Below are 26,008 nucleotides of genomic sequence, written 5' to 3' on the forward strand. Positions count from 1 at the left end.
CTGGTTGGGAGCACTTCAACTTTCCAAGTTTCAAGCTTCACTCAAAGCATGAGGGGACCGCACCCCATCTTTAACCGATCCAAAGTCAGCTTCTCACCACAGGAGAAGGGGAGTGGTTGCAGGGTACTTGAGGGGAACACAGAAAGGGAGATGTGCTGAGGCTCCAGTTCTTCCGGGGGCTCAGTTCCAGGAGCCCCGTGTGCAGGGAGGTAATCTATGTTGGAGGGTAAGTAGCCCTCCTGGGTGGGAAGGTAGTCCCCTGGGAGGACCCGCGAGGGGCTTGCTGGGTTTCCCGGCTTTGAGCTGGGGCTCCTGCTCCCCAGCACCTTGTACAGATCCACTAGCTGCCCTGTCTCTGCCGTGAGAGCTCTTGGAGGTGGTGCTCTCGAGGCACTGTACCCTGTTTCCTCAGAGGTATAGTGACCTTGGTCTCCTTTTCCCTTCTCTGGCCAGTTGGCACGAAGGAGCTGTCTGAAGACTGGGGTCACTTGCTGCAAGACTTCGCTGATGACCAGGGGCTCGGGTTCTTTCGTTGCGGGCCCGTCTGTCAGGAGCCTCTCCACGGGCAGCTGCACCTCCTGAGATGGGAGGAAGAAACTCAGGGCTATGCTAAGTGAGTAGCCTGGACAACTGACTTCTCCAGGTTCCAAAAGGCCTCGGCCAGCAATACCTAGTCAGCTCAAGGTGGACACCGGGCCCTTTGCGAGGTAAGAAAGCAGTTCACATTGTCAGGGAGGAAGACAGCAGGAGTCCTGGGGTCCTCTCCACCCCCAGCCAATAAGTGATTCACCGCCCTGCTCCACCTTCAACCAGACTGTTTCTGGTGAGTCAAACTGCACTCACTGCTTTTCCTCTGGGATAGAGGCATACTGAGTGCAAAGGAAAGGCTGAGCTTGCCTCTGTCTGGGGGAGGAGGCAGGGAAAACTATAAAAGGGTCAGACCAGAACTGAATCCTGAGAAGCAGAGTATTTTTTCAGATAGGTTGTGAGCAAGAGGACTGGTCTATTCTGGAACCTGCTAGTTGTTACGACAGGCGAACTGAGGCTTCAGAATTAGGAGGAGGTCCCATGGAGGGCTTTTAAGGGATGCTAAGGAGTTTGGGTTTTGATACAACTACTGAAAGGTTTTAGGTAATATCTTTATCAGTTCTACTCTAATGAATGACCCTTCTAGAATAACTTTTGGAAGAAATTTTCATTCTTTTCCCCCCTGTAACTAACTTTCTCTTGCTTACCTTCTCAACAGCACATTGGTTACCAACTCTTCAATGTCTTATCTCTCCTTTCCAAACTTGCTGCTGATCCCTGATTCCAAGTCCCAGCACTTTATTAGCATTTATTGTAAGGGGCTCATTGGGCTCTCCTTGCCTCCTGGAAACCACCTTCACGCTGACTGATCAAGCAAAGCTCCGGAGCCTTTCAGGGCTTGGACTTCCATATGGAGTAGAGCTCCCAGCCCTGACCTCATCCATCAGATTCCTTCCTCCACTTCCCATGTTTTCGTTCAGAAATTATTCCAGGCACACCATCCTAGTCTTATTAAACACAGTTTTTTTTTCTCTCTCTATGCCACACTTTTGCTTCCACTGCCAGCCTCGAACGGCTTCTGTTTATGGTACCATCCCCTGCTTGACACCTCCCTCTTTCTGTTTTTCTTTTTTCAAATGTTTTTATTGATTTCAGAGAGGAAGGGATAGGGAGAGACGGATGGAAACATCAATGATGAGAGAGAATCCTTGATCAGCTGCCTCCTGCACACCCCCGACCAGGGATCGAGTCTGCAACCAGGAAACGAACCGTGACCTGCTGGTTCATAGGTTGATGCTCAACCACAGAACCACACCAGCCGGTACCTTCCCCTTTCTTGAAGCCCCTAATGACTGCTGCCTCCACTGAACTACAGTAGGGAAGCAACCTCTTGTTAGGTTATTGGCACATGGTGCTTTATAATGTCACTCTTTAGAAACATGTCTAAGCATGTCAAAGCCATTTGTAAACAGGGACCATGTCTTAAGGGAGGCATAAGGTGATAAAAGATAGTCTTGGGACAGCGCAAACCCTCAGGACTAGTCCCAAGTCTTGACACCTTACCGCTTGGGAAAACAACCTCTGTGGCCTTTGATCCCCTCAGCTGTCAGATGTCAAGAGTGATTTGGTCTGGATTGGCTCTGATGTCCCTTGCCTTGCCTGGAGCATGAAAAGTTTCTAAAAAGTGAATGATGGTGCTGTCTCAGGACAGACTTCTGCCAAGGCCCACAAGCTGAAGGGTATGTGTATGTTTCTATTTTCTGGCTCCCTGCCCACAGTGGTGCTGGTGTGTGGGTGTGGCTTGGAACATGGCTGGTGGCTCAGGGTGTGGAAATGGCTCCTATCACAAGGTGAGGTGTTCACCTGCCTTCCTAAAAGCTTGGGCAGTGTTGATAGAGCTGTTTCTTTGATAAAGCAGGCCCTGTGGCAGACAGTCCTGGGGCAGGGCCTTTTACACCACCATTAGCTCATGTGCCTCATGGACAGTATTTTAAGATTTTACAAGCTCAAAATGGATTAGCATTCCAGTGATCCCCTTTATGGTTTGGCTTTTTCCTCCAGAGCTTTAAGACACATGTTTTTTTAGCCACATGTTAAGAAATGGTAGGGGCTCATAGGGCCTGAGAACAGAAAACGTTTTGTTGGAGTTGTAAGACTATTGTAGTTCTGACATCTGCCAAATCTGCCAAATGCCAGAGTGACCTGGTCTGGATTTGGTCTGTCACCAGCAGAGCAGTTTGGGTCTTTAAAGCCAGACTACTCACTTCAGAGGTCAAGCGACACAGGGCTCTGAGGCTGTCTCAAGGCCTCCATTACAGATGCCATGTCCAAGCTAAATTTTTACAGTTTTCTAATTTACCAGTTATTTTTACAAAAGATATATAGTTTTGTAAGAAATTTTAAAAATTCAAAGCAAACTTATGATGAAAATTAAGTCGCCCTCATATCTCCAACCCCTTCCCCAAAGGACACTCCAGTTATCAATTTTACATGTAGGCTTCCAGAAATATCTGTGAGCGTGTGGAGGGCTGTGTGTATAAAATCTCTCTCCTTTTTATGCAAATAAAAACCCACTTTAGAAACTGTTGCAAACTTTTTTTTTTTACTTTTAAATGTCTTAGAGATTTTTAGACATATATCTTTTTTAAAAAAATAATTGTATAATATCCTGCTGTATGAATATACTCAAAATATTCAACCTGTCCTCCTAGTGGCAGCTTACATTATGCCCAATTTTTGGCTTCTATTTATAGTGCTCTAATGAACATATTTATACTATATGACTTTGGGTACGTGTGTGGCAATTTCTGTTACCCTTTTTCCGTGTTATTTTCTCTAACCCTTTGTGTGTCTTAGCATTTCTTGTAGGCTTTTTATGGGCTCTTGTCATGCCCACACCCCCAAAGCTACCAGCTCAGAAGCCAGGTGTCGGTGACTGACCGGAGCTGCTTCCCACCATGCTATTTCAGGCTTTTAGGAGATGAGACAGTGGTATCTCAGCAGTGGAAGAAAGTGATCTTAAAGCTAAGCTGGTTCAACTCCTAGTCCTTGAATCCCCTCTAATGCTGGCAGCGGCATCCTTACAGAGTGCATTCCACAGGTCATCACAGTATTGCCACTAAGTGAGGGCCTCTCAATCTGTGCAGCTCAGAGGCGCTGACTTTGAGAAAGACCCCTCGTACCCAGTGCTTACAGATCTTTCAGAAGGAATGGTATAGTGGTGGATGGCACATCCTGCTCTTATGTGGACTTGGGATCCACCATTTACTAGCTGACTAACGTTGGGCAAGTTACTTAGTCCTCTGTGCCTCAGTTTCCTCATCTAAAAAATGAGGATAATAGCACACCTTCATAAAGCTATTGTATGGATTATATGTTAACACATGAAAAATGTTTTTTCAAAGCGCCTGGTATATGTAAAGTAACATATGTGTATATAAACAATATAATTATATACCCTATAATTATATATCATGCAGATGATATGTAATATATGAAAAATATATACATAAAATTTAAAAGTATACATAAGTTACTATTATTACTGTTCTTGCTATGATAACTTAACAGTGATAAAACCCCTAAACAGGCAGAAGAGACATCAAGTATGAGTCTTCCTGGGAAGAAAGTGATCCATCTTTGTTTTGTTTAAACCATGTGCTTTACATTAAGAATAATCTTTACTTTTCTTAATCCTCGTAACAGTACACATGGGAGATACTATCAATTCCTACATCACAGAGGGTAAAACTAGGGCTCAGATGTTAGGCAAGTTGCCCAAGGGCTATCCACATAGTAAGGGGCAGAGGAGGGGTTTGCATCCCAGCCTTATCTCAAAGGCCCTAAACTGCAGGGACTGAAATCCTACTGGGGCAGACATGGCTGAGACCAGCTCTTTCCCTAAGCAGTGGCTTGTACCATTGGCTTCTGGCCTGAGGAAGGGTGTGGTTAATAGAATACAATGGGCATTTGAAGAGAAGAATCTTGGAGGAGAAGGGCTATAAGGTGTGAGAAAGGGAGTGTGGGGCTGCCAACAAGCTGGGCTGGGGAAGAATATTTGCATAGCGCTTTCCTCCCCTCTGCTTTCCTTTCCATAAACGCACCGTCTTGCTCCGTATTCAGATGTCTTAGCTTCCAGACCTTCCACCAGAGATGGACCGTCTGGCCCCCTGTGAGCTGTCCTCACCTCAGACTGCACAGCAGCCCCTCCCTTGGCTTCCTCTCACCTGCCAGCTGAGCAGCCTCTCCTCTAAAACCCTTTCCGTACACAGTGGGATGACTTACTGGCTTCCTGCTAAAACCAAAATAGTCTGGGTTCTATCTGTTCTATGCTCAGACGGGGCTGGGAACAAACATCATGGTAAAGCTGCAAATCTCAAATTTGAATGAGTCAGTGTCAGGCTAGGGGTAAGCAAATTTAAAAATACTTGCTTTTTAAATTTATTTTAAAGTAAGTTAAGGTGGAGGAGGGGAACATAGGCATAGAGAGGAATGAAAAGCGATGCGTCTGAGTCAAGGTCATAACCTTCAGAAAACTCCTGTCAGGGCAGTAACGACTCAGATGGTAACCTAGTGTGAATGACTTCAGGTTATTCATGGGTTCCAAGTACCCAGGTTTCCTCCTAACTACAATGGGAAACTTAGATATGCTCATGTCTGCAACCCCATCAACTGACCGCTGAGGCCTTATACCTTACCTCCATAATGAGATAGTTCTTGGCCCAAGTGCTGTTTGCTGGGTCTGGGATTTCTCTGTTACACCACTGAGGGCTGAGGGCTGACAGGAGAACAAATACCCTATAGATATAGAAAACACTGACATCAGGTTAAGTGAGTACACGTGACATGGAAGCACGGGTTCTTAGCACAGTGATTTCAGTGCAGGGGTATGCAAATAAGTGAAATGTAAGCACTGAAGGAGAAAGATGATGCATCATCTAAGGATGGACTAGTTTTTTGTGAAGTTTGGATAGGTGATAGTCACAATGCAGTCACGTGGGGTTTGCTAAATAAATGATGGCACTTTTGCTCAGTGTAATGTTTAGCTGTCACTATGCAGCCATGCACTTATTCAACAAACATTCCCTCAGGTATGACCAGCACAGTGCTGGGGTAGGACAGCAAACAAGAAGGCATGGTCCCTACTCTTGGGAGTTTTCTAATCATGTGACTACAATGTTTATAAAGAGTTTGTAATGACAAGTAAATTATGCTAAAAGTAAGAAAACAAACAGGATACTAATGATATAAATAACTTAAACATAGACCATGCAAAAAAATGCCAAGAAAAATACCGTAGAGAAACATTCATACTGTTAAAAGAGTACTTGTGTTTGGTGATCAGAGGAAATATGGGTCTTTTTTTCTACATCTCTAGGTTTTTTAAAAATTTTTAAATGATTTTATATCACCTTTATGAGGGAGCTCCCTCCCTCCCTCCCTCCCTCCCTCCCTCCCTCCCTCCCTCCCTCCCTCCCTCCTTCCTTCATTTTTTAAACAGCAGAAGCTTTGCCCCTCACTGATACTATTTCCCTGAAGAGGATACATGTGATCCTAGTTAACTCTTTTTTAAACTTTTTCAAAATCTACCTAAAGAGAGCTCTGCTTTGAAGTACCTATCACATACAGGGTTTCAATAAATGCAAAGCCTTTCAGACAAGTTCAACAGCGGGCAGGATGACTTTGAGCTAGTCTTATTTTTACCTCTGCTCTTACGTTATACAACATCTGAAGAAACCTTTGTATTGAGTAACTAACTCCTTAAAAATTCTTTCAATAAAATAATATGTTTAAAGAAATTTTAGAAAGTATAGCTAAATAAAAGAACTAAAACCACCTAATATGATTTTATTCCCTGATATAACCACCATTAATATTTTGGTGTATTTTCTTGGGGCAGAGAGTGTTAATTGCTGCCCAATACTTGTTTTCCTCTCTGCCTTAGGAAGAACACCTTAATGTATTGGGACAACCATGAGCCCAGCTGTAAGGCCACAATTCTAAACCTCCCTGCCTCACCAAGTTCTGGCCAATGAAATCTAACCAAAAGTATCCCGTGTGACTTTTTCATGTAAAGTCTTCTGAAAAGGGAAGTGTAGGCACCTTGATTTTCCCTGTAGTCGTAGAAAGCAGGCACGATGGCTATCATTCCTGCAGCCATTGGACCATGAGGTGAAATGGATGGAAGCCAATGTCAGGATAATGGAGCAGAAAGATGCATTGGAGCTATTCACCAACCCTTGACCTGAGTTTACTTCCCTTACCTGGGTGAGAAGCTGTTAGCTAGTTTGTCATATTATTTTGGATTTTTATCTTATATACAACCAAATTTAATGATAACTGATAATATTTTGTGTGTGTGTATGTACTATGCTTTTAAAAAATGAAAGTACATCTTTTGCAAGCTGCTTTTAAAATACAGCAAATATTCATGATTTCATTTTCTTCTACATCTTTAATGGACACATAATATTGCTAGATAGCATGAGATATATCATGATTTCATTAATCCCATGTCATTGGGTCTTTATGTTTCAAATTATTTTCCTTTTATGAACAATACTTTAGCATACCCTTATGATATACTTAGAATAAATTTCTAGTTAGAAATTGCTAGGTCAATGATAGAACATTTTTTAAAATTTAATATATATTGCCAATCCAAAAAGAAATAAATTTAGTCTGCCATCAGCAATGTATGAGAGTGTCCATTTCTTGGACTCATAGCAATGATAACAATTATCATTTAAAAAGACAGTTACCAAAACTGGCAGGTGTACCCAACTCACTTTTGCCGGAAGTAACGCATTGAGAAAATGCCCACCATGATGATAGCAGTGCAAATGCTTGGTGCCACAAATGTGCTCCAATTGGCTTTACCTGAAAAGATAGCAAACCCTGTGATTGAGTTATCTTCAGTGAACATTCCAAAATACTCTCTATAGTGTGAAACGCAGCCCTACCACAGCTCCTGGGTAGCTGGGCCCAGGAATAGGCCGAGTCATTTTATCCATTCATTTAAGTCACAGCGGTTCTCAACCTGTGGGTCGAGACCCCTTTGGCAGTCGAACGACCCTTTCACAGGGGTCGCCTAAGACCATCCTGCATATCAGATATTTACATTACGATTCATAACAGTAGCAACATCACAGTTATGAAGTAGCAACAAAAATAATTTTATGGTTGAGTCACAACATGAGGAACTGTATTTAAAGGGCCAGAAGGTTGAGGACCACTGAAGAGGAGGGGCCTCAGGGAGCCAATGCTATAGTTCTGGGAGGAGCTCCAGCCCTACAAGGGCTCCTTCCTCTATGGGTGGGGGGGAAAGAGCTTGATATACAATGCACTGGCTGTGAACTGCCCTGGATTCTAGTACTGTATCTTCTACTGACTGATATGTGATCTGTGGACTTCAGGTTCTTGATCCATAAAAGGTGAGTGATGATGTCTACATGAAGCTCAGGATGGTTTCCCAAAAGGCATGATGTTAAAAGTGCAGAGTTGGATGGACAGGAGTTGGCTAAGCAGACAAGTTAGGGAAGCGCAGGCTAGACCGAGAGCTATGCAAAGCCATGGGAGGATGAAACAGCTTAGCACTTTCAGGGGACTAAGGTTGTCTGGTCCTGCTTTGGAGTATAAATGAGTGTGAGGCAGAGGATGAAGCTAGATGAGTGAGTAGGACCAAGTCATGCAGGTCCTGGTAACAGAGCAGTTTGAATCCTAGCTTGAAGCCCTTGGGGAACCACTGATGGGTTGCAGCAAGAGGTGGAATGTCAGCACTAGGGGTCTTGCAGAAAGATTCTTCTGATGGAATGAAGGACAGGCTGGGAGGGAGAGTGAACAGGGGAAGTAGGGACCAGAGACCTGCTAGGTTCAGTGAGAGGTATATTACCAGGGCTGAATGGGGGAGTTATCACAGGCAGCCTTGTTACCACCCCATACAACCAGCCCAATCTGACATTTCTTCAGCATCTGCCTTCCTTCCTGGGCAGATGGGACAGTCTGGAGCACCACAAGTAGAATGGTGCTGAGCTCTTCATCTAGTTAACTGCTCACAGTTAACTTTCATGGGGGTCACTGGGAGATGAAAAGATGGGTTTTTAATTTCCCCAGTGGAGAAGTACCTGGCATAGAACAACAAAGTCCTGAATAACCAACTTGATACTCCCTGTCAGAAAGCAAGAACAGTGTGTTTTACTCTGGGGCAAATGCAAACTAGTGCTGCTAGAGAGAACAATGTAACTTAGCTTGTGGAAGCACAGGATAGCTGGGTCACTTTACATATTCAACCTTAAGTAACTCAAATCTGAGTTTGATTTGTAGTTCTGCCATTTACCACCTCTATGACCTTGGGTAATTTTTCTGTACCTTACATTTGTAAAAGGCATCCTAATCCCTCATTCCTTTATTCATTTCATATTGAGTGCCTGGTAGTGTGACCAGGTATAATCATGTAAAACAGGCACTTTACATGGTTGTGGTCAAGATTAAATGAGCATAAGTATGTGCTACGTAGGTTGAATTGTGTTCTCCCACACCAAATATTCACATGTTGAAGTCCTAATCTCCAGTACCTCAAAAAGTGACCTCGTTTGGAAATAGGGTTGTTGCAGGTGTAATTAGTTAAGATGAGGTCAGACTGCAGTAGGGATGCCTCTAATCCAATATGACAGGCGTCCTTATAAAAAGGGGAAGTTTGAACACAGACACACAAGGAAACCTCAACGTGAAGATGAAGGCAGAGATCCATAAGCCAAGGAATGCCAAAGATTGCCTCCAGACTCCAAGCGAGAGGCATAAAACGGATTCTTTCATAGCCTTCAGAAGAAATGAACTCTGCTGATACCTTGATCTTGGACCTCCAGCCTCCAGAAATGTGAGAAAATAAATTTCTATGGTCTAAGCAACCCCCAATTTATGGTGCTTTGTTACAGGAGCCCCAGCATACTAATATGGTGTAAAAGCACTTAACACATGACTAGTACATAACTATCTGATATGCAATAGCTGCTATTGCTATTATTGAGATTATTCTCATTATTCATTAAACAGATATTTAGTGAACAAGTAGTACTAGGTGGTGGGCACCATTCTAGACCTTGAAGATAGAGATAAACAGATACCAGTCCATGCCCATTGGATTTGGAGTTTGAATATGGGTCAAATATAGTACATTATAAGGGAAATAGGAGGTGCATTTGGGAAGGCTACCTGGAGGAGGAAACATTTCCACTGAGTTTTGAAGATTGAGTAGACACTGTCTCCAAGCAGACAATAGCATGATAGGGCAGTCCAGTTATAGGAAACCTACAGTGCAAAGGTGTAGCAGTAAGAAAGCTGTGAGCAACTTAAAGAAAATCTGATAATCTCCATGCCAAAGGCCATGGGACTGTACACCTGTGTGGGAACCCAGGGTGGACTCTCCACCTCTAAAGTTGTTCTTACCTTGCAGACAAAATTCCCTCTCATTTCCTTGGGGGCTTTCGCCAGCTGCTGTCAGAGCTGTCATCCACAGGACATATCTCACTCTGGGCTGCAGACTGTCTATTGGATGTGAATTTTCAGAGACGCTATAGGGAATTTCTGAGAGGAAGATAAAGGAAGCAAGGTACAGATTAAAGGGAATATTTGAATATGGGCTTTTACTCATTGGTTAATGTTTCATTTAATTTGAAAGAGAAAAGCACATTTCTGTTTTAAAATAGTCTTAATTAATTAGCACTTAACACTTTAGTAGGCCCCACATGCAGTCATTTATGGAGGTCTCACTTTCCAGCATATTAGAAGAAGTAAATATTTTTTCTGGGGCAAAATCTTTTGAAAGAATTCTTATCATTTTGTTTTTTAAATTATTTAGTTGTAGTTAACTTCTATTTTTTTTTAAAAAAAGTTTTTATTGACTTGAGAGAGAGAGAATCATTGATCTGCTGCCTCCTGCATGCCCCCCACTGGGGATGGAGCCTGCAACCAGGAATCAAACCAGTGACCTTGGTGCATGGGACGACACTCAACCAACTGAGCCATAGTGGTTAACTCCTTTTATGTCCTATAATGTTTCTGGCATTTACCAGGTATATTTGAGAATCTTTGAGAAAGAAATTCAATATACAAATTGTTTTCAATTAACCTTTTAGAAAGCTAAGTTTAGCAATTAATGAAACAGATATTTAAGCAACATTTATTAATTTTGATTTTCCACTCAGTAGGCTTCGTAGGCTTAATATGATGATCTCCTACAATTTGATGTAAAATTTAAAACCTAGAGCAGCGGTATTTAAGATTAGATTTATTTTGGCAGTTTAAGCCTAAATCATCAGTTCCCTATGCTCTCCACACCCCTGCAGATTCTCAGCAGGGGAGATTTTGTTTTTGAGCAATGCACTGAGGCTGTTTGTAGGTAGCCTTCAGTAAATAGGCAGTCTTCTCCTCCAGCGATCTTCTGGGTGGGATTAGAGTGTGGGGGACATACAATGAAGGGCAGAACTTGAGCAGGAGCAGCCTGCTGGCTCGCTCAGCAGACTTGCCCCTGTGCTGGTGACTAGAACTCAGCACTTTGTGCCTCAACATCACATTTACTAACTCACAAAGCCCAGGACAAGTCACATGACCCTATTTGCTGAAATTATTTCAACAGTCACAAATATGTACTGAACATCTGCTCTGGGTAAGGCACCAAGTATACAAAGGCATTGTATCTGCCTCAAAGAGTTTACCATCAATGAGGAAAACAGACCCCTTACACTCCCCACCCCTGCTCACTGTGGGTGCCCAGCAAGATGGAGCCCTGTAATATTACATCCACTCCACCCAAAGGGGCTGAGGTTGGAGCGGATCATTTAAGAGCTGTGACTATCAGAGCAATTTCTGCATTTTACATCCTGTTGAGAAAAAGTACCCTGTGGAAAATTCCCAAGCCTACTCTAACCTGATGAAATTGCTTGCACAGACTTAAGCTTTGAGATCAAACTAAAAAAGCTCTTTCCTTCTTCCTAAGTCAGGGGATTAAAAAATTAATTTTGAAGCAATCTTCTGCTCATCTTGCTGCAGCAAAGCATCAGCGAGCATCAGTGAGTCAACCATTGGATTGTGTGAGGGCATCCTTGGCTCTGGGAGTGAAATAAGATGTTGGAACATAAGAGGAGAAATTTGAATGGTGTGCTGGGCCAAAAGGTTTACACACACACACACACACACACACACACACACACACACACACACACACATACGTATATTTAAAAAATAAATAAATATATTTGAAAAATAGGAAACTATGGGGGAGCAGTAAGGAGGAGGATGGTGTTAGCAGTTTGGTTGGCAAAATAGGTTGAGTTGAGTAATGGGAGAAAGAAATCATGCAGGAAATACTGGTTCTGCTGCCTGGGTCTGGGCTGTGATCTCAGGCACAGATAAAAGGGCCATTCGATCCTTAGCCCTCTGAAACTTTAGGCTCAGGTGGTTAAAAGACAAAGGCACCAGTTTTGGAAGATGTGATAGTTGCCAATCATCTGACAGGCAGTGGGTAAGAAGGTCAAGTGGTCTCCGGCAAAACAGCTGCATTGTTACCGAAAATTAGTTTTTCCCTAATAGTCTACCTTGATTTAACAACATGGAGGGTGGTGATCACCCATTTGTTATTCAACAAATACTGTTTTTATTAAGCACCTGCTGTGTGCCTGGCTGTCTTGTAAGAACAGGGGAGACAATGGTAAGCAAACAGCCATGGTGTCTGCCCTCATGATGCTTAAGGTCTGTGGACAAAAATAGCCAAGTAGAACAAAGCATAGTGTGTGCACCAGTACAGAAGAGCACCTGCCACTGGTGCACGTGGCGGTACCAACCAACTTCCTGAGGAGAAGTCTCGCACCATATTCCGCTGGGATTGCGCTAACATGCAGATGCCGGGGCCCACCCCAGGTCCACACCTCTCCTCTCCTGCCCAGCAGGGCTCAGTGCTCCGACTGCACCCTGCATGTCTGTCAGTCTGGGGCCTGGTGGGCAGCGCCACAAGACACATTAGACAGCGCCCTCCCCCTCGGTCTCCATCCTGCTCTTGCTGTTGTGGTGCCTCCATCCTGGTGTCTTTTTCCTTCAGCCTCCTGCCTTCTGTCACTCTCTAGAAGCTGCACTTGTGAATTCACCTGTGATTTCTGGTTATCAAATGCAATAGACCAGGGGTCCTCAAACTAAGGCCCGCGGGCCACATGCAAATACAAATATTGTATTTGTTCCCGTTTTGTTTTTTTACTTCAAAATAAGATATGTGCAGTGTGCATAGGAATTTGTTCATAGTTTTTTTTTAAACTATAGTCCGGCCCTCCAACGGTCTGAGGGACAGTGAACTGGCCCCCTGTTTAAAAAGTTTGAGGACCCCTGCAATAGACAGTTGCCAGTCCCTGATCATAGCAGTTACATCATTTTTGTGTGTGTGCTTTTCCATCTCCTTCAATAGACTGTGAACTCTGTGAGACAGGGACTGGGTCTTACTCGTCAATATGTGCTTCATGAATAAAAGGAATACTAGTATAACCTAAACTGGTATAAAACAGGACTTTGAATCTGGGCCTCCTTCCCTTTTGATGTATTTTTAAATACCCTTATATAGACTTTAGAATCATCAGATTTGTGACAAAATAAAGTAGGTATTTTCTTCTACATCTACAACAGCAGCTTTATGAACCAAATGACCATGCATATGTCTGGTTGTAAATAGGCCTCTCGGTTTAAACTCTGCCAAAATGAAACTTGGAAGGTGGAGGGGAGCAAATTCCACATGAAGAGTTCAGAATGGCTCAGGAGGCCCTGACTGGTTTGGCTCAGTGGATAGAGAGTCAGTCTGTGGACTGAAGGGTCCCAGGTTCAATTCCGGTCAAGGGCATGTACCTTGGTTGCGGGCACATCCCCAGTAGGGGGTGTGCAGGAGGCAGCTAATCGATGTCACTCTCTCATCGGTGTTTCTAACTCTCTATCCCTCCCCCTTCCTCTCTGTAAAAAAATCAATAAAATATATTTTTTAAAAAATGGCTCAGGAGGAGGTCAATTGATTCATCACCTTCTGGGGCGTTTTTCAGAACTGACCCTAGCTGGCCCAGTGGGAAGCAGTTCTGTTCAATGATATATCCTGTTTATCAATGGTGGGTTAGTTAAGTGAATGACTGTAAAGTCTTATAATGGAATACTAGAGGGCTATTAAAAAGAATGAAGCAAATCCATCCGGACTGATGTGGAAAGATCTCCAGTATTTATTATTGAGAAGTAGAAGCAAAATGAAAATCAGAATACAGGGGGTGGGTTAGAAGAGGACAATGGGGAGAGGGGGGAAGGAGGACGTATGTAGTACTTTCCACAATAAAGATTAAAACAAACAAAAAAGATCAGAATACAGATGATTATTCAAAACACTAGAGGCCTGGTGCATGAAATTCATGCATGGGTAGGGTCCTTAGGCCTGGCAGGTCATCAGGGCTGATCAGGTTCCCCGCCTCCCTGCCTCCTCCTTTCCTTGCTCCCTCAGCGCCCCACCGCTGCTGGTCGCCCACCATGTTCCATGCCGCCCCCGGAGGTCAGCACACATCATAGCGAGCGATCGAACTCCCATTCTCCCGGTCAAACTCCCGAGGGGACACTTTACATATTAGCCTTTTATATATATAGACTAGGGGCCCGGTGCACGAAATTCGTGCACTGGGTGTGGGGGCGGGGGGGAGTGTCCCTCAGCCCAGCCTGCCCCCTCTCACATACTGGGAGCCCTCAGGCATTGACCCCCATCACCCTCAAATCGCAGGATCGGCCCCTTGCCCAGGCCTGACGCCTCTGGCCTAGGCGTCCAGCCTGGGCAGGGGGACCCACAGCTGCAGCGGCCCCACGATCGTGGGCTTCGCTTTAGGCCCAGGCAAGGGGCCCCTAGCTCCTGGGACTGCCAGCTTCGACAGTGCCCAGCTCCCATCACTGGCTCCACCCCTACTTCCTGCTATCACTGGCCAGGGCGGCAAAGGCGCCTGATTCTCCGATCATGGCTGGGGGGCAGGGCAAAGGCAGCCCCAGGGCCGCCTTTGCCCTGCCCCCCAGCTCTTAGCTCCCCCCTGGGTTTCCAATCACTGTCAGTGGCAGGGGGCTTCTTCCTGCTTTCCCTTTCGCCTCCCTGCATTGTGCCTACATATGCAAATTAGCCGCCATCTTGTTGGCAGTTAACTGCCAATCTTAGTTGGCAGTTAACTGCCAATCTTAGTTGGCAGTTAATTTGCATATAGCCCTGATTAGCCAATGAACAGGGTATCGTCGTACGCCAATTACCATTTTTCTCTTTTATTAGTGTAGATAGGCTTGTGTAGGTCTTAAAATTTTTTCTGGATGAACATACAAAGAACTGCTAACAGTCTAAGTATAAAGAAAGGGATAATTTTGACTTTATGTCTTATTAAACTATTTGAATGTTTTTATCACTTGCAAGTATTATTTATATAATAAAAATTAACTAGCTTCAAAAGTCCTAACTCAGAAAAGCAACACCAGATCTTGAAAGGTCAAGAGAGAGGACCGACGGCTCAAGTTTCCCAGGTAAAAATCCCTCCTGCAGGCAGCACCCTGGCACCCACATCTCAGGGTGGCTCTGTTACATTCTTCTTGGACTAACTAGCTCTCATGAATGAACAAAAAAGTTGCTTCTTTATGATAAATTCTCCTGAAAGAAAGCTGCCTTTGAAATAAGGAGAAGGGCAAGCCAGAATAAATCAAAATTAGAACATCAAGTCTGGCAGGTGCCTTGGAGCTGCTATGAATAAGTGATCCATGAAGTCACTCAAGATTATGCTCCAGCCAGAATTTATTTTAATTGCTTTAGTCTTATAGAATAACTAGTGGCCCAGTGCACACATTCGTGCACATTGAAAGGAAATTAATTAGAAGAAATATTTAAATATTGCTATTCGCCCTTTCTCTATAATAGAAGTGTCAGAGGTGAAAGAATTAGTAAAATGTACATGAAAATAATATGTAAATTGATTAAGGAATAAACAATAACATGAATAATAAAGACATAAAAAGAACAAAAACATGATATAAAAACAACATTGATAAAAACAATGACTGATAAATTTATTAAACTTATTCTAATATCTCCCTGTATACCACATTAAGAGTAAAAACACTTGCAGAGTGCTTGACTAATTTCCCTTGTGATGAAGTATTTACAACTTTAACTTTAACATCACATGCTGTTTGGACTCAAGAGAAAGCAATATACAACTGACCATGTCCGAAAACTTTTTCCAGCCCAGTGAGGCACCTCTTTCAGGTAACTGTCAGCAAAACAGCAGTAAATATCAACATGAAGCAGACTATTATTGTAGATCATGCAGGGAGAACAAAGGGTAAAATATTTAACTATAGTAGTGTTTGACTATAATCTGCACAGTGAGAAAACCTGAAGTCATTTTCAAGTTCCACCATTTCCTCTTTTCAGTTGGGTCAAGCTTCTAAACTTTGTAAATCTCCATTTTCTGGCTCATGAAAAGAAAATAGGGTTCCACCAGGTTTCCTAGCTACCTACTCCAGGACTTCTACTATAAAATGTCTGCACCTGGCTATAAAACAAGTTGGGTTCCTGGGCTGAAGAAACTCCAAGGAGGCTAGTCACTAAGGAGAGGTAACCGGCCATTGCTACATGATGTCATTACCCGGCACCCACAGCCACCATTTCCAGGCTGGGCTGGGCTGTGGGCCGCATTTTGCACCATGGGGTCTCGACAGTGTCAGCTGCAATTTGGTGGGCTGTCGATCAGGGTGGTGGTGGGGCCTGTGTCCCACTTGGGGGAAGCTGAGTGTTGCTTTGTTGGTGCCAGGTCCGTGGTGCCGTTTCTCTGTAAATGGCCAGTGCGCATCACAGCAGCTCCTGCATTGAGCATCTGCCCCCTGGTGGTCAGTGCGCATCATAGCGACCAGTCGGAGGGTCAGACACTTAGCATATTAGCCTTTTATATATATAGATTATAGGTCATAAGGAATTAAGTTGTAATTCACCTATTTTGAGAATAAAATAGTATGCTATAATGGTATTTGCAAATGTGGGAACTCAAAAAGTTCTCCAAATGCATTCCTTGTAAACCTCAAGGGTCTATATAATAGTACTAAAGTGTCTTTATTGCTTTTTGAAATGCTACCTCCCCATGTGAATAAGCTCCTTGAGAGCCTGGTCTATCATCTTCATTTCTTTAATTTGATTGGCACATAACATATATCCAGTAACTGTGCTTAAGAGTTCAGATGTCTTTTCCTTCCTTCAGTTAATTTCACAATATTTATTGAGCATCTACTAAGTGCCAGGCATGGTACTAGCACTTTGTGTATGTATGCACATGCATGTGCTTGTGTTCTCCTGGCATCTGAACAAGGAAGGCCCTGCAGCATTCTTTTCTCACACGTACCACAAAATCGAGGTTGGGAAGTGGAGCTCTGTTCCTTCCAGTATATCCTGTAATGGAGGATGCAGCCCATTTGTTCCTGGGCTGGGATTTCGTCCCATGAAATTAAAATGCGCCCCTTTTCCTCTGTGATGGCATTAATGTGGGGGCCACTCCGTGGTGCTGTAAAGTAGAGCACAGGAGGCGTCGTCACCCCTCTAAATCCAAATCATGAAACTAAAGCAAAACGTGGCCAAAGGTCCCCAAGACTCACCTTTGTGCGCAGAGTCACCCCGGATGGAGCGGCATCCTCCCCGGTGCCCTGACAGTGCGTGCACGCGGATTTCATAGCAGATGTGAGGTTTTATGTTCTCTGCAAGGAAAGAGAGCTCTTATCACAGGGGCGGTATCACCTGTGAGTCACTAAAGGAGCCGCCTCCATATCTGTACAGACGCATTCAAGGCATTTCTTGCCTTTTCTTAGTGTGAAGATGGCTCAAGGGTAAAGGAATGACCTGTTACAAAATCTCAGCCTCCTATTTGCTATGGAACCGCCTTCTAAAAGCCACGGCTCCCAACTCCAAAGTTTACCTCATAGTGAACAACTAAGCAAACCTGAGTTTCTTCTGAGGGTCATCGTGATTAAGGAGACAAAAGCTAGCCCAGTCTCAACCAGGATTTAAATATAACTACACAGACCGCTTTTGAAACAAAACTTTCCTCCTGGAAAAACAACAACAACTGACTTCTACAAATAAATCATTTGCCATTTATCAAAAAGTGAGGCTGGGTGTTTCAGGCATAGAACCTGGAAGGTTCTTCAATTCCACGGACGCTTATCAGGATCTGCCTGGGGAGCTTGGGGTGACACGTTCGGGTGTGGCTAACCAGGGCGCGCTCAGTGCAACCCGACCCATTGCTCCTTCCCTGCCTGCCCGCACCATGAACCAATTAGGTCTCAGTTGCTTTGCAGCATGGAAGATTTGGAAGATCCCCCGGGAATGTTAATACACCTTCGGAGCGTTTAAACTGCCCCCCTTTGCAGTTTTCTATCAGCTACAAAGTTTATTGGCAAGTCGCTCTTTCCTGTCCAAGCTCCTTATTTCCATGATTTCTACTTGTTATAAAGGAAAAGGCCCCTCTCGTATTACTGCCCATGACATATCTTTAAATTCCCCATTAAAATTTAAAGGAAAAAGAGAGAGAATCCCTACTAGGCAACGACTGTATCATGTCGTCAAAACAAGAGCTCTCTCCCATATTGTTTAAAGCCCTGCCATGGGTAGATCTGGTCCCCTACCACAGACGATTGATTAGGATTTAACATTTCCTGTTTGGGGAAGAAGAATTCCACTGAATAATTTACTAAACTGTGTGTTTTATAAGAAAACTCACTGTCCTTTAAATATTCCAGCAAATACGCAGCATATAAAGCTCGAACACACCACCAGTTCTGTCAGAATGACCATGAAGAGAAAAGACGAAGCCAGGGGGAGCTCCCGTTTGTATTCATAAACTAAGTGAGAGGGAGGTAGGGACAGTCAGCTCAGCCCTGTAATCCAAAGATTATATGTGGGTGGCCTCCAGACCCAGGGGCCCCAAGGGCACCGTGGAGAATGGAATCACATTTCATTTCAGAGTGGCTAGTGCCTGGCTGCTCTGCTACTCGTCGAGGAAGGTGCCAACCAACCATGGTGCCATTCAGAGGCGTGGGAGTTCCAGATGAGCTCAGCCGGCAGATGCTTTTGTTACATTTTGCCATGCAAACTGTGTTTAAGGCAGAAGCCTTGGGAATGGCTCTACAGAAGCTGTGGGCTGCTGCTTGTGAAGAGCCTACCCTTAGTGGAGGAGGGAAGAAAATGTGGCTCCTTAGCTCAGGTGACATTTCCTTTTCCGTGAAGCGTGGAGCCCTAGCAAGCTAGTTCCCTGGTTCTGATCTTGAGGACTCCCGTTGAACTGGCTAAATCTTATACAAACACTCCTTAATCATGTCTGCTCTCCACCTCGAAAATTCCTTAGCCCTGCTCCCCACAATGTTAAGATTTTTATTTCTTCATCCTGGCCCCAACTACCAGCTCATTTCCTCATACTGGCAAGCACACCTATATACCTGGTGTCCATGTTTATAAATACTCTTTTAGGTGGATTTTCTGCAGAAAGCTAATTTCCCCTATTAAGTATGGGGCAATGGTCGGCAAACTGCGGCTAGGCAAACCGCGGCTCGCGAGCCACATGTGGCTCTTTGGCTCCTTGAGTGTGGCTCTTCCACAAAATACCGACTTCTGCACATGGGCCATGAAGTTTCAATCGCACTGTACGTGCGCGCCTGCACGTGGTATTTTGTGGAAGAGCCACACTCAAGGGGCCAAAGAGCCGCATGTGGCTCGCGAGCCGCAGTTTGCCGACCACTGACTTAGAGGAAGAATGAGGGAGCATGCAGAAGGGGGCCCCAAAATAGCCTAGGAATCAGGGAAGGTTTTCTGGAAATGGCGATGGCCACCTATTGTAAAAGGTGTGGCTCTGTATGGCCTGAACCATCTTTATGCAGACAGGGCGGGACTGATGATCCCTCGCCTAGTCTCACCGACCTACAGTCCTGGAGCTGGACTGTCTTCAGGCCCACTATAAGCAAGGGCCCCAGCCAGAAGCTGAGGATGCGAAGGCAATGAGTCATCTCACTGAGGAGAGAGGGCCCCTCTGATTTCGTGGTGTGAATTACTTAATTCTTTAAGAGTTTATTTTCATAACGTAACAGCAACACAAACTAATAGTTCACCAAGTGTTTTCAAGTAGCAAGAAAACCATTATTAAAGTTATTTTACCAACCAGTACATGGATCTAGTTCAAATGAATATTTCTAAAATGCTTAAAAACACTTTAGTTTCCTAAATATGGAAACCATTCTCTCTTTTCATCTACTTTATGGTATTTGTGTAGAATCATAAAAGGAAGGACCTGTAGGGACTATATGATTTAAACTATCCTGCAGGGCTAAATCCTAATTCAGTTGACAATAAGCATTTGCAATTTTGCAGCACTTCAGAGCTCACTAAGCACCTGCTCTAGCCACTGCTTCCTCTGATTTGATAGGCAAAGCAGCCCTCAACGTAAACTGTGCTACTGCGACAACTCCAGGGACAATCACTTGTCCTACGAGAGACCATAACAAGTAAGGAAAGTTCCTTCTCAAAAGAGAGCCGGCATCTGCCTTCTTATAATTTCCATGCAGAGGCCTCCGTTTTGCCCTCCCAAACAGTAAAGAATGCATCCTCCTTTTCACGTATGTCAAAGCCAGCAGCAGCCTTCAAACCACCCCACCCTCATCTAGAATTCTCTTCCATGTGCTAAGTAGTTTCCACATGAAAAGTTCCAGAATCCCAGGGACTTGCTCACCTTCTGTGGCTCACTGGGCAGCATTCTGCTTACGTGTAGTGATGACAACTGAACACAACTCACTAAAAATCTGAGCAGCTAGACTATAAAAAAGGGCACCCAGGTAAGGACCGGCTCATGTGTTATCACTCAGTGTGCTCTGTTTATTTCATCTGTGTAAATTTTTTTGCCTTAAGCAGTGCATGTGTGTCTTCCTGGACAGGTGCAATGATTGTCAGGATGTGATGGAAGTGTTATGGGATTTAGATCTTGAAAATCTATTAAAATCTTAGCTCTGTAAAATAATAATAATGATGATGATAATAATAATAATGCTAGCTAGCTAAATTATCAAGCACTTAAAAAATGCTAGGCACTGTTCCAAACATTTTCTTTATATTAATTTAGTTAATCCTCACAATAACCCAATGAGGTAGATAATATTGATATCCCCATATTATAGATAAGCAAACCAAGGCACAGAGAAATTAATTTTCCCTAGATTATCCAACCTAGAAAGGGGCAGGGCCAGGACTCAAATTTAGATAGTCTGGCTCAGCCGTGGGCAAACTACGGCCCGCGGGCCGGATCCGGCCCGTTTGAAATGAATAAAACTAAAAAAAAAAAAAAAAGACCGTACCCTTTTATGTAATGATGTTTACTTTGAATTTATATTAGTTCACACAAACACTCCATCCATGCTTTTGTTCCGGCCCTCCGGTCCAGTTTAAGAACCCATTGTGGCCCTCGAGTCAAAAAGTTTGCCCACCCCTGGTCTGGCTGCAGAACTAGTACTTAAACTTACACTTAAAAAGGACATTGCCTAAGTTTTGTCCAACCATCTCAATATGCTTTCAGATGCTTTCTTTCACTTGATTGTAACCACTGACAGATTTGAAAAATTTGAGGATTAGAGACACCAATTAAATAGATAATTCTGAATTTATTATCACAAAAATAGGCAGCAGACCTGAGCATGAAAGACTTCCTGGAATCCTTGTCTATATAATGGGCTGCACATGATATTTCTGAGACTTAAATGAACTCCCCAATGTAGGTTGCCCATCACACTGACTGGTTCCTACTTAGCTCTCAGCCACACTCATTTGGTTGATTCACTTGTATGGCACCGTGTCAGGCACGTGGGTTTTCCATAGATACTGGAGCTTGTAGGCGACCAGTTGGTTGGCCTTCTATCGCTGCCGTGGTGTATTCTGGAGTGCTGTCCTGAAGGACCCTAGGTGATCACTGTCCCACATTCTCATGTAGCCACTCGTAATTGAAGGGCAGGGTTTTGGGTTCTCACCTGCAATTTCCTCAAACAAATGTGAATTTAGAAACCCTCCTGAAGGCAGGTGAACAATCAAGTACCTGAAATCAAAGCGGACACCTTGCAGGGGGGAATCCGTAGCCAGTTCAGAGGGGGCCGCGCGCCGCGCCCCGGATGGAGCTCCCTCCATTCCACCACGTACTCTTGGACAGCAGAGGCGGCGTCCCCGGGGGGCTCCCACATCACCATCATGCTGTCCAGGCCCTCTGAGTTTGCAGAGACCTGGCCAGGAGCCAGCAACCCTTTATGGGGAAAGTGGGGAGGGACAAAAACAAAAATCACTGTGGATAAAGGTATAAAACATAACAACTCATCCTAGCGAAGTTTTAGAAGAACTGATTTCTTTTTAAGGGCTTCAGGTTCACAGATTAAAGTTCATGGTACTTCTCAATTCGTGGAGATCTGGCATCAACAGCTTGGACAAGGACCCTGTGTAGAGTTATTTATAGAATTATTTCCCCTTCATATCTCACTTCACTTTTCATTTTGTGTCCCCAATGGTACCTGCTCTAGTGAATGTAATAGAAATCCTTCTAATCCAGCTTATATAAGTGTCTATTCAGATATATATGGATCCTTGGAAATTAGTGCTGCTTTGTGCTTGTGAGTTGCTATTTCATGAACTGTGTTGGGAGTAAATCTAATGTTTTTTCTAACTCCCCCCCCCCCCATACAACATTATGTTTCTGGGATATATCCATCCTGTTCCTATATGTAAATTTAGCTCATTCCTTTAGACTGCTGCCTCAACCCCTTCTTTGCGCGGTCTCCAAGTAACAAGCAGGTTTCCCTCCAACTCTTTACTGAGGTAGACAAAAAAAAAAAAAGTGCTGTAATAAGTCATAAATTCCTAACTGGGCAGGTCATGGTGGATGGTCACACCCCAGTCCTGTAACTTAAGTGAGAGTTTTTTTTATTAAATCTTTATTGTTCAGATTATTACATTTGTTCCTTTTTTTCCCCCCCATAACTCCCCTCCTCCCAGTTCCCGCCCCACCCTCCGCCCTCACTCCCCACCCACTGTCCTCATCCATAGGTGCACGATTTTTGTCCAGTCTCTTCCCACATCTCCCACACCCCTTTCCCCCCCAAGAATAGTCAGTCCATTCCCTTTCTATGTCCCTGATTCTATTATAATCAACAAAGTGAGAGTTTTTAAAGCCAGCCCTGTCCATTGTTTTTGTGCATCTAGGTTAACAGAAGTGGTGCCAGAAGGAATACCCTTCGAAGGTATAACCACCCTTAAGAAAGCACATAATCTTCTAATCCAATCCCTGCCTTACTTTCTCCCACCTTCATGCAGTCTTCCTTAACATCCTCTCTTTAATTTCAAATGCATAAAAGAAACTGCAAAACTGTTATTCTTCAGAGCATTTGAGATCTTTATACCCCGGCATATGTCATCAGTTTGGCTCAAATAAACTCTTATATAATTCAGGGAAAATTGATGCTATTACAATGTTAAATCATTCCATTAATAATTCACAAATTTCATATATATATATGTGTATATGTATATATATATATATACATATATATATATGTGTGTGTGTGTGTGTATATATATATATACACATACATATATATAAAGAGTGCCCCAAAATTCACGCAAGAAGTAATTTTGATAGAAAACACAGGTTTATAATTAAAAATTGTAAATTTTTTGTTGATTCATAAAGTACACAGTATAGGGTTATGTATGGAATAGCCTATCGGGTAAGTGACCTCACGGCTTTGCTGGCACATACGCACTCTTTTGTTATTGCCCGAGCAGTGCATTTTCGAAGAAGAATGGTCTGATGATGCCTCCAGCCCAAAAGCCGCCCCAAACAGTGACACGTTGTGGATGCACTTGTTTCTCAACAATCACTCATGGATTTTCTGAATCCCAAATGCGACAATTTTGTCGATTAACCAAGCCATCAAGATGAAAATGAGCCTCATCGAAATTCAGCCATATTTATGCAAAACGGTCATGGAAAATTTCAACAAAAGAGTGCGTATGTGCCAGCAAAGCCATGGAGGCCATTTACCTGATATGCTATTCCATACATAACCCTATACTGTGTACTTTATGAATCAATAAAAAATTTACAATTTTTAATTATAAACCTGTGTTTTCTATCAAAATTACTTCTTGCGTGAATTTTGGGACACCTTTTATAAAGATGGCCAGAATGGTCTCTAAAATAGCCAATCAGTTGACACTCCAAAAAGAAAAGCTTGAGAGATCCCATTTCCCCGCCTGTCAACACTTGGTATTTTCTGACTTCCTAACTTTTGCCAATCTGGTACGTGTAAAGTGGTATGTAACTGTGGTTTTGTTTTCATTTTCCGGTTTCTCATGAGACTGAGCTTCTCTTCATATATTACTAATCATCTGACTTTTTCCCCTTATGTGAACTGCCTGTTCATATACTTTGCTAATTTTTTCTGAGTTTCCTGTCTTGCATCTGATTTGCAGAAATAGCTTTCATATTCTAGATCTTAATCACTTGTCAGTTTTCAACTCTAAAAATATCTTACTCTCGTCTTTCGGCTCTCTGATACCTTTATGATGTGTTTGTTGCCCATAAATACTTACTTTGCTGTAGGTAAACCTATGTATGGTTTGTGCATTTTGAGTCTTGTTTATGAAATCCTTCCATCCAGGGGTTATGAAAATACTCAACCACATTTTCTCCTATTGACTTTTGGTTTTACGTTTAACACTCAAGTTTGTTTGTTTTTTATCCAAATCTAGCTGAAAGTTTTTCTTTTAAGGGAATAAATTTTATTATTATTATTTTTTTAAATTTTATTATTTTTCCCACACAGTAAGTTTTTTTCAAATGTGACACCATCCCTAACATACACAAAGTTCTATATATGACTAGGTCTGGGTCTAGTCAGCTTCATCACCAGAACACACTGTTCTTATTACCAGGCTTTGTGATGTCTGACTATTTGGTTGGTAAACTCTCCTCTTACTCTTGGTTATACATAAAACGTTATTCTTCCCTTTAGGCTCACTTTATTAGGGTCCCCCAAAATTCCAGCTGGTAGTTTTTACTGGAATTAAGTTAAATGTATAGTTTAATTCAGGGAAAACGGATGCTGTTACAATGTTAAATCGTTCCATTAGAAGATTACTCAGCTCTCCTTTGACATCTTTTAATGGAGTTTTAAAAAGTCCTCCTTAAAGTTTTCATGGATTCTTTGTTAGTTTAATTCCTAGACATTTGATACTTTTAGTTTGCTATGTAAATGACATCTTATTTTCTATTAATTTGTGTGTGTTATTCTTATTTCTGACAAATTTGCTAAACTCTCTAATTAGTTCTAATAATTTATCTATTGCCCAATGTTGAATTTTTCATATAATAATCTTACTATCTGCATACTTAAAATATCTCTTCCTTCCAATCTTTAAATTAAATCTTTTATTTCATTTTTTTTGGTTTTTATGTTGTTGCTAACTTTAAAGAGAAGGTGCCTACATATCTTTATTAAGATGATATTTACTAGTGCATGTTTTTGTTGAAAGTCTTAAAACACTGAAAGTTTTATTTTATTCATAGTTTCTCTATAGGTTTTAAAAAATAATATATTACTAAAACCTTTTTCTAACTAAATGCTTTTCTATATCTGCGAAGAACATATCTCTTTTTTCTCTCTCTCTCTCTCTCAGTATTAATGTGATGAATTACATTGATACGTTTTTCTGATACTCCTCCATCTTTAGATTCCTAGGATTAACCTTGCTTGGTCATCCTGCACTATGTTTTGCAGACACTTAACAGTATAGATTATTTTTTAGAGAAGTTTTAAGTTTGTAGCAAAATAAGCAGAAGGTACAGAGATTTTCCAAGTGTCCCTCATACAGAGCGTCCCCTACTACCGACATCCTGCACCAGAGTGGTACATATCAGGATACAGTAAGATTCTTTTTTAGAAAATATATATTTTATTGATTTTTTACAGAGAGGAAGGGAGAGGGATAGAGAGCTAGAAACATAGATGAGAGAGAAACATCAATCAGCTGCCTCCTGCACACCTCCTCCTGGGGATGTGCCCGCAACCAAGGTACATGCCCTTGACTGGAATCGAACCTGGGACCTTTCAGTCCGCAGGCCGACACTCTATCCACTGAGCCAAACCCATTAGGGCTACAGTAAAATTCTTGATAAATACTTTCAATAATTTTTTCCCTTTCACTTACTTTTTCTCTCACTGGGACTCCTTTTAGGCAGTCATCCTATTTCCCTCTCAATGCTCTCAGTGTTTTAGTTTGTTTGTTTTTCATCTTCTTTCCCGTTTCTGATGCCTTTTGGAAGAGTTTCTTACCCAATCTTCCACTCACTCGCTCGTCTTCCAATGAGTCCTTTTTGCTCTTCAAACCATT

At 42.8% G+C, this 26,008-nt stretch overlaps 1 protein-coding gene across 1 annotated transcript in view; it reads right to left on the minus strand.

Moving 5' to 3' along the window:
* Positions 1-26,008, minus strand: part of IL12RB2 (interleukin 12 receptor subunit beta 2) — a 64,582-nt gene continuing 38,574 nt past the window's right edge. The window contains exons 10-16 of the mRNA XM_059689241.1: positions 21,666-21,866; positions 17,197-17,295; positions 16,947-17,105; positions 9,973-10,110; positions 7,317-7,407; positions 5,226-5,325; positions 1-578 (exon numbers count right to left, since the gene is read on the minus strand). Of these exons, the coding sequence (XP_059545224.1) occupies positions 42-578; positions 5,226-5,325; positions 7,317-7,407; positions 9,973-10,110; positions 16,947-17,105; positions 17,197-17,295; positions 21,666-21,866 (1,325 nt within the window). The 3' untranslated portion in view covers positions 1-41. The remainder of the gene's footprint in view (positions 579-5,225; positions 5,326-7,316; positions 7,408-9,972; positions 10,111-16,946; positions 17,106-17,196; positions 17,296-21,665; positions 21,867-26,008) is intronic.

Source organism: Myotis daubentonii, chromosome 3, assembly GCF_963259705.1.
Source record: "Myotis daubentonii chromosome 3, mMyoDau2.1, whole genome shotgun sequence".
NCBI classification, from domain to species: domain Eukaryota; kingdom Metazoa; phylum Chordata; class Mammalia; order Chiroptera; family Vespertilionidae; genus Myotis; species Myotis daubentonii.